This window comes from Lactuca saligna, chromosome 9 (genome assembly GCF_052625555.1).
Source record: "Lactuca saligna cultivar CGN05327 chromosome 9, ASM5262555v1, whole genome shotgun sequence".
In the NCBI taxonomy this organism is placed as follows: Eukaryota; Viridiplantae; Streptophyta; class Magnoliopsida; order Asterales; family Asteraceae; genus Lactuca; species Lactuca saligna.
This window is the reverse complement of record NC_136425.1, coordinates 155330745-155338931: the sequence shown is the minus strand read 5'-3', so window position 1 is coordinate 155338931 and position 8187 is coordinate 155330745. Positions and strand designations below refer to the sequence as shown.

Here is an 8187-nt window from a genome sequence, read left to right as displayed (position 1 = left end):
ATATTTTGTATCAAAAGCTATTAGATTATGGTGCACTAAAAGCTCTAGGTAAGTTTGGAATTGAAGTTATGGTTGGATTTCCTAATGACATGCTTGCTACCATGCCAAGTAGTATGAAAGCTGTTGAAAACCTGATTCACTATAATTTTGTAAAAACGTAATCACAAAAAACAAAAACCGAACAGGAACATTGAAATGTAGAAATAAAGCATTACATATCAGACTTGGATCAAAGCGAAAAAATAATGGAGAATTCTTCAAAACCAACAACGATTCTTGGAGTTTGAATATGGGCTTTTTTGTTTTAGATTCTTATTTTGTGAAGAACATGTGTTTTGATTTCATTTTTTGTTAATTTTGTAAACAAATTATTAAATTAAAGAAGTGAAGATCAAATTTTTAAGATGGTTTGTTCTTTTGGCGCAGACCTAACCAGAGAGAGAGAGAGAGAGAGAGAGAGAGAGAGAGAGAGAGAGAGAGAGAGAGAGAGAGAGAGAGAGAGATGTGGGCCATGTATTTAAAGAAAATAATGAAAAAATAAAAAATAAATATGTAAAAGGTAAAAATGTAATTTAAAATTTTGAAATTGACTACATCTATTATGAATCTAATTGAAAATAAATTACTATTGGTTAAAAATTTTAGAACCACATGCACCATTTATGAAATTTTTTGAACTTTTATATATATATATATATATATATATATATATATATATATATATATATGGTTGACAACTAGTTGATAACGGATAACGGAAAACGAAAAACAAGAAGCAGTAAACTGGTAGTAGGTAGCGAAAAGACATTAATTGGTAGTGTTTCTTTAAAAGCTATGTGCAATAATTTTTAGATTTAAAACATTTTGTTTAAACCAAACACTAAAAACTTGTAGTACCAAAATAACATTTTTGTTTAAAAAGTAAGATTTTGTCAAACGTTAAAAGCTAGAAGCTTGCAAACGTTATGTGCCAAATACGTGCGAAATAAATTAATTACTTTATTAAACTCAAACATCTTACCAACTAATGTATTTATGTAGTTTTTCGCAGGTATCAAATATAAATTACGAATTTATATGTAAAAGAAATCGAAATAAAATGTACAAAAAATCGATATAATTGCCTAAATAGTAAACATCATGCCTACATAAATAGTAACTATTGGTACAAAATTTTTAATATTTACAGCCAAAACTGAAGTTGATTACAAACTACACACCCAATCAGCTTTAGATCACACGGAGGTCACCAGAGGTGCAAGAAACAAGCATGAGATCAGATGAATCCCGACAATGACGGAAAACGAGCCGATCAAATCGCTATACTCTAAAATCACACTGAAGGGGTTTTAATTTGACTGTTTACGACCAATTTCAACCACTCCAGTTGACATACGCCCTTTGGATCCACTGATTTCCGTATGATTGCGGCAGATCGATCACCTACATGGCGAATTTCCTAGCTCAGTTTCTGTCGATCAAGAATTCTTGTGAACGCGTCGTCATTGCTGGTATAGTTGATTAATCCGTCCATCCTTTATTATTTGTAGCCCTAATTTTACATTTGAAACATGCGTTTGTATTCAACTGATAGAAATATAAATCATGTAGAGATCAAATTATTACTATTTTGTTGATGGTTTTTGTTTACATTGCGGAAATGTAAATGTAATACCTCCATTAGTCCTTGGAGTTTCCTCAATCGCATAATTTAAGCGAACATTTCTCTTCTAAATTCAGACCTAGTTCTTTCGAACTGAATATTCATGCATATATTTCAGTTTTTGGCTATAAATTTTCCATATCGTGATAGCTTATGAGTTATATCTGAATGTTGAAATCTCAAAATCTCTTTTTTAATTGATCACAGTTGAAGATGTGAGTGATTTGTGGCCCTTAGTCAAGAAGGGATTTGAGGAACGACTTCCAATAAGAAGAGCTACATTGAATAACAAAACGCGTAATCCCTTATTAGTGGATAATCTGCCAGCTGAATACATACTAACAACAGATTCAAGGCTCCGCAGTAGATTCCCTCAAGAACAATTCTTATTTTCATTCAGAGAACCATATGCAACCGTGGTCCTTGTGACTTGTGAGGTAACTGATACTTCATCTTTCACTTTGGTTAAATATTTCTATTAATCTGTTAAATTCAACAACACAAATGATGCTGTTATCACATCATCAACAGGATCTGGATGAGTTCAAAACAATCCTAAAACCTCGTTTGAAATTAATCGTGCAAAATGATGAGCGAGAGTGGTTTATTGTCTTTGTGTCTAGAGCTCCACCCCACAATGATCAAGCAAACAAGATGGCTAAAAAAGTTTATGCCAAACTTGAAGTGGATTTTAGCTCAAAGAAGAGGGAAAGGTAAACTTGCTATATCTTAATAAATGTATCTTGATTTCAATACAAAAAAAAGGGAAAGAATAAAAGATAAACTGTCATTGCAAATTTGTAATTGTAACAGGTGCTGTAAATTGGATATGCATGGACCTGAAACAACTTTCTGGGAAGATTTGGAATCTAAAATCACTGAGTGCATTCGAAACACTCTTGATAAACGTATACATTTCTATGAAGAAGAAATCCGTAAACTCAGTGAACAAAGATTCAAACCAGTTTGGAGCTTCTGTAACTTCTTCATCTTAAAGGTACTACCCATGATTTTTCTACTTGTTTTAAAATTTATTGATCTTGGATTCCCTTTAAATTAATATTTTCAAATACAGGAAAGTTTGGCATTCATGTTTGAAATGGCTCATCTACATGAAGATTCATTACGTGAATATGATGAACTAGAGCTTTGCTACTTGGAAACAGGTGTTTTTTTAATTATTTTTGTTGTTGTATATTGAACTTTTTTTAACAAATGTGGATTTAGTAACTTTATTTGTGAAATGTGATTAGTTAACATAGCAGGAAAGCAAAGGGACTTTGGAGGAATGGAGCATGGAGATGATCAAGCTGCATTATTAAACCCTGGAAAAAAACCATTGACACAAATAGTTCAAGATGATTCCTTTAGAGAATTTGAATTTAGACAATATCTATTTGCTTGTCAAGCAAAGGTAATCTTTATGCTTTGTTGCATGTATAAACATGTAACATTTTTATTGCTTGTATATGATTTCACTAAGAGGAAAACATTTGCAGCTATTGTTCAAGCTAAATCGTCCATTTGAGGTTGCATCAAGAGGGTATTCATTTGTTATTAGCTTCTCAAAAGCATTGGCTCTTCATGAGGTCTGACATTCACTTCAGTGAGTATTAATACATATTTTCTAAACTGACAACTTGGTTTTTTTCTGATTACATTTCTTTCTATTGTCCAGAGTTTTTTACCCTTTTGTATACGTGAAGTTTGGATTATAACTTCTTGCTTGAGTTTAGTCAATGCAACTGCTGCTCATTATAGCAATGGACTTGTGGGACCCGAGATAGAAAAAGAATATTATCGTGTACGTGGGGAACTATATTCTCTATGTAGAGCTAAGGTAAAGAGGTTATAACTTATAATTTATAAAACAACATATCAACCTACTTTTTTTTTTTTTTTTTTTATCTAATTTATTGAAAGTTTGTTCTTGAATTTGTTAGTTCATGAGACTTGCATATTTACTTGGTTATGGTTCTGCTATAGAAAGAAGTCCAGTCAACAGGTAGCCTAGCCACTCAACTTTTTTCCTGTAAATTGCTTTCAACTTTGTAATTTATTCACCATAAAAATTATTTATTTAATTTTGTAAACAGTGCTTCACTTAGCATGCTGCCATGGCCTAAACCAGCAGTTTGGCCTTCTGTTCCTTCTGATGCAGCATCTGAAGTTCTTGCTAAAGAAAAGGTATGCATCTATTGATCTATATCTTATATTATTATGGTTATTAACAGACAAAGAAAGTTAATATCTGACTTAATTGACACTATATTATATAGATGATTCTTCAAGCTACTCCAAGGGTTAAACATTTTGGTATTCAAAAGAAGCCACTACCTCTTGAGCCTTCGTTTCTTTTGAGAGAAGCTAATAGGCGAAGGGCTTCTCTTTCTGCTGGAAATATGTTTGAACTGTTTGATGGGTATGGAAACCTGTACTTTTATAGTTACAAAAATGGTCCCTGTGCTTTTTGATTTTTACCGTGTTTAGTCAAAAATCGAAACTTTTTTTAAAATTTCTCCGTATTTCAAGGTTCTGTATATATTCTGGTCCTTCTTTCAAGGTTTCAGGGAGAAAATCGATATGAAACCTTTTCATAAGGACTAAAATCGAAAAACGGTTTTGAGTTTTGGACCAAACATGATAAATAACTAAATATCAAAAACCTTATTTTGTTATACATGTAAAAAAAAATGGCACTCTGATTCACTTATCATATAATTCCAGCTCATTATCTCCATCTCCCAAATTACAACCAACATCCATGTCAAGAACCAATTCTACACCAGGAAACTTTGAAAGCTCAATCGATCGACCCATGAAACTTGCAGAAATCTTTGTTGCTGCTGAACATGCTCTCAAAAAGACAATATCTGATCAAGGGTTATGGACATCATTCTCATCTTTAGCAGATTTTGAGGTGCATGTCCAAGTCCACCTCAGCATTGCATGATCAAAAGTCAAAAGTATTTTCATGTTTGACTGTTTCTTTTCTCATAGCATTTATGATTTGTGTTTTCAGAAAAAGTATCTAGAACTTTCAAAGTCTGCTGCTGAGAACTATCATCATTCATGGTGGAAAAGACACGGGGTTGTTCTTGATGGTGAAATTGCTGCTGTTTGCTTCAAACATGGTGAATATGACTTAGCAAAAAAGTCATATGAAAAAGTGTGTGCTCTTTATTCTGGTGAAGGGTGGGAGGATTTGTTAGCTGATGTGCTTCCTGATTTAGCTGAGTGTCAAAAAATACTTAATGATCAAGCTGGTTACTTATCATCTTGTGTGAGATTACTCTCTCTTGATAAAAATCTGTTTTTGAAAAAAGAACGTGAGTCTTTTCAATCAGAAGTTGTTCGTCTTGCACATGGTGAAATGGACAATCCTGTCCCTCTAGATGTGTCATCATTAATTACTTTTTCTGGGAACTCTGGTCCACCATTAGAGCTCTGTGATGGCGATCCAGGGAATCTGAGTGTAACTTTATGGAGTGGCTTTCCTGATGACATCACTCTTGACTCACTCAGTCTTACCTTGACAGCTACTAGTAATGCTGATGAAGGTGTTAAGGTATTTTCTTTTTTCTTAATTTTGAGTAAAAAAAAAAAAAAGAATCTGATTTTTTTTTTTTTTTTTTTGTTCTTTCAATATTTAGACAATCAGGAGCTCGGGTGCTACAATACTAAACCCTGGGAGAAACACAATTACACTTTCGTTACCCCCTCAGCAAACAGGTTCCTATGTCTTGGGTGTACTTACAGGGCAAATTGGTCATTTACGCTTTAGGTCTCATGGATTCTCCAGAGGTGGTCCTGCTGAAAGTGATGATCTTATGAGTTACGAGAAGCCAACTAGACCAATTCTTAAGGTAGTAATACTAGATAGCTCTATTCTTAAAGTTGGATGTACTTACAGCCACCAGGGGTAGATTGGTCATTTTACAAATTTCATTTGTTTATCAACTTTTAGGTGTTTAAACCAAGGGCACTTGTTGATCTTGCTGCAGCGGTGTCATCTGCATTGTTAATGAATGAGCCTCAATGGGTGGGTATAATTGTCAAACCAATAAATTATTCCCTAAAAGGAGCTGCTTTACATATTGATACTGGTCCTGGATTGAGGATAGAAGAGTCATTTCCCATTGAAATGGAGAAATACGGATTAGAGGATAAAACGAACGATAATGATTCTGTTAAAGAAATTACGAAATTAACCTTGAAGAATGGTAGCATAGAGTTGCCTGAGTGGGCAAGTAATATAGAGAGTGTTTTATGGGTTCCTGTTCGTGCCATTAATGAAGGACTTGCAAGAGGAACATCTGCAGGTTCATTTTTTATTATTATTAGAGTTAGAATAAATTACTTTTTTGGTCCCTGAGTATAGCTGATTTTTTCAATTTTGGCCCTGATTCTTTTTCTTACAATCTTGGTCCTTATTTGATGTTTTTGGTTCCTGTTCCAAGTAAAACCGCTATATTTTTAGGACCAAAATTGCAAAAACCAGCTATATCAGGGACCAAAAATGTAATTTACTCTTTTTTATCAATGCGTTCCTTTTAATAATCTATAGGTATTTCCTGTAGGGGCAGTTTCGTCCGGAAGACCGAGTGTTGTGGATGGATTAAGGACTGTAGCTTTGAAACTTGAATTTGGAGTATCACGCAATCAAAAATTTGATAGGTTTTCAGTTTTTAATAATTTAATTAAATTTTCAGTTCCAAATTCTTAAGATTTTTGCCACTATTTGTAGGACTATAGCTGTTCACTTCACCAATCCATTCCACGTCAGCACACGTGTAGCAGATAAGTGCAGTGATGGCACCTTGCTTTTGCAGGTATATTCATTTCAAGTCTTGTCAGGGTTAAATGCAAAATAATAATAATAATAATAATAAATAAATAAATAATTATTTACTGACATTCCCAGGTGATACTCCACTCACAAGTGAAGGCTAACTTAACCATACACGATGCTTGGCTGGACCTAAAAGACGGTTTTACCCTCGCTGGTGAAAGTCAAAGTAACGGAAGACCAACATCCGCCTTCTTTCCACTTGTAGTTCCTTCTACATCAACAGCTGGAATCTTGTTCACTATATCCCTAGCCACAAATGGTAAGCATTATTTTATTTCTCATTTTGTCACTCGTCTTTACAAAAAAGTAACTAATTTCTTGTTTTTTTTTTTTGACAGATGACATAAATCCTGATAGTGATACGATATTAAACATAAACTATAAAATATCTGGGGATAGAAATCTTGGATCGCATACTCCTATGTTTGAGGATGAGTCTTCACAGATGTTGACTTTTAAGAGTGCTCTTGTTTTACAAAGACCAGTGTTGGAACCTTGTTTGGCAGTTGGTTTTCTTCCCCTTCCTCCAGAAGGCCTTAGAGTCGGCCAGCTTTTTACTATGAAGTGGCGAGTTGAAAGGTTGAAGTACCTCGAGGATGAACAATACGTAAGTTTCTAATATTTTTACTTTTTTTTTTTTTTTTTTTGGCAATAAAAAAGTAAAAATGACTTAATAAATCATATATTTGATTTGCGAACAGGATGAGGTAGTATATGAAATAAACGCAAATTCTGAAAACTGGATGATTGCTGGGAGGAAGCGAGGCCATGCACCTCTCTCCACAAAGCAAGGTACGACTAACCTTTTATAATCCAAATCCTCTTTCAATATCTCAACATTTAATAAATTAATAAATTTTATATATTGATTTTGAAATATACAGGTTCAAGAATAGAAATTTCAATCCTCTGCGTACCATTGGTTGCTGGGTACATGCGGCCCCCACAACTGGAGTTACCGGAAATTGGTGAGGGTAATATTAGTTGCAACCCAGCCGGGCCCCACTTGGTCTGTGTTTCCCCTCCACCTCTCAGCTCCTCCTTCTGTATTCCCATTCCCATTCCTGCCTAGAGATGAAATCGTGACTTTTGTAGGTGCTAGGTTATATGTATGTTATAACCTAACTTTGTATCTTTATTATGTGGGATTTGTGTGTGTGTGTGTGTCTATGATTTACTTTCAATCGCTTTATTCATTTAGTGTCACTACCTCACATACTTCATTTCATACGTTAATATTCATCAATATTGATGTTATTTAGAATTCCACCGTTTTCATACTTTTGGTTTTAGGTGTCATGAGATCATTAGGAACCTATGGAGACATTACTCAATAGATATTAATCATTAAGGACTAAATGTGAAGAATCAAGGAGTTATACCTAAACAAAACATTAGTTTACTTTCTAATGCCAAGAATCAAGGAGTTATACCTTTCACTTAGGGATAGAGGAGGATTAAAGGAAGTTAATATAATATTTGAACCATCAATAATTGGTTTGTGTTGAGAATTTTAGGCATTATAAGCTTACAAGAACTTGAACAAGGAAAGGCATGGAGGTGTTTGGTCTGATCATACTTACATTGTTTGAATTGATTTTTTTTTGTTTGAATAATGAACTAAAAGGAAATCATGCTCATTTTGACTCATTCTTCTTCTAGATTTATGTGT

The 8187-nt window shown here is 33.8% G+C and overlaps 1 protein-coding gene across 1 annotated transcript; it reads left to right on the top strand.

Moving 5' to 3' along the window:
* The first annotated feature begins 1184 nt into the window (after positions 1 to 1184).
* Positions 1185 to 7779, top strand: CLUB (TRAPP II complex TRAPPC10/CLUB). The gene is made up of 21 exons (XM_078973022.1): positions 1185 to 1511; positions 1871 to 2100; positions 2195 to 2376; positions 2477 to 2660; positions 2739 to 2829; positions 2917 to 3077; positions 3163 to 3252; positions 3342 to 3503; positions 3607 to 3668; positions 3760 to 3850; positions 3943 to 4085; positions 4391 to 4583; positions 4686 to 5231; positions 5317 to 5529; positions 5631 to 5985; positions 6244 to 6340; positions 6411 to 6495; positions 6588 to 6774; positions 6854 to 7122; positions 7217 to 7307; positions 7400 to 7779. Exons 1-21 carry the CDS (start codon positions 1448 to 1450, stop codon positions 7585 to 7587), a joined length of 3684 nt encoding a protein of 1227 aa, XP_078829148.1. The 5' UTR covers positions 1185 to 1447; the 3' UTR covers positions 7588 to 7779.
* Positions 7780 to 8187: the final 408 nt, after the last annotated feature.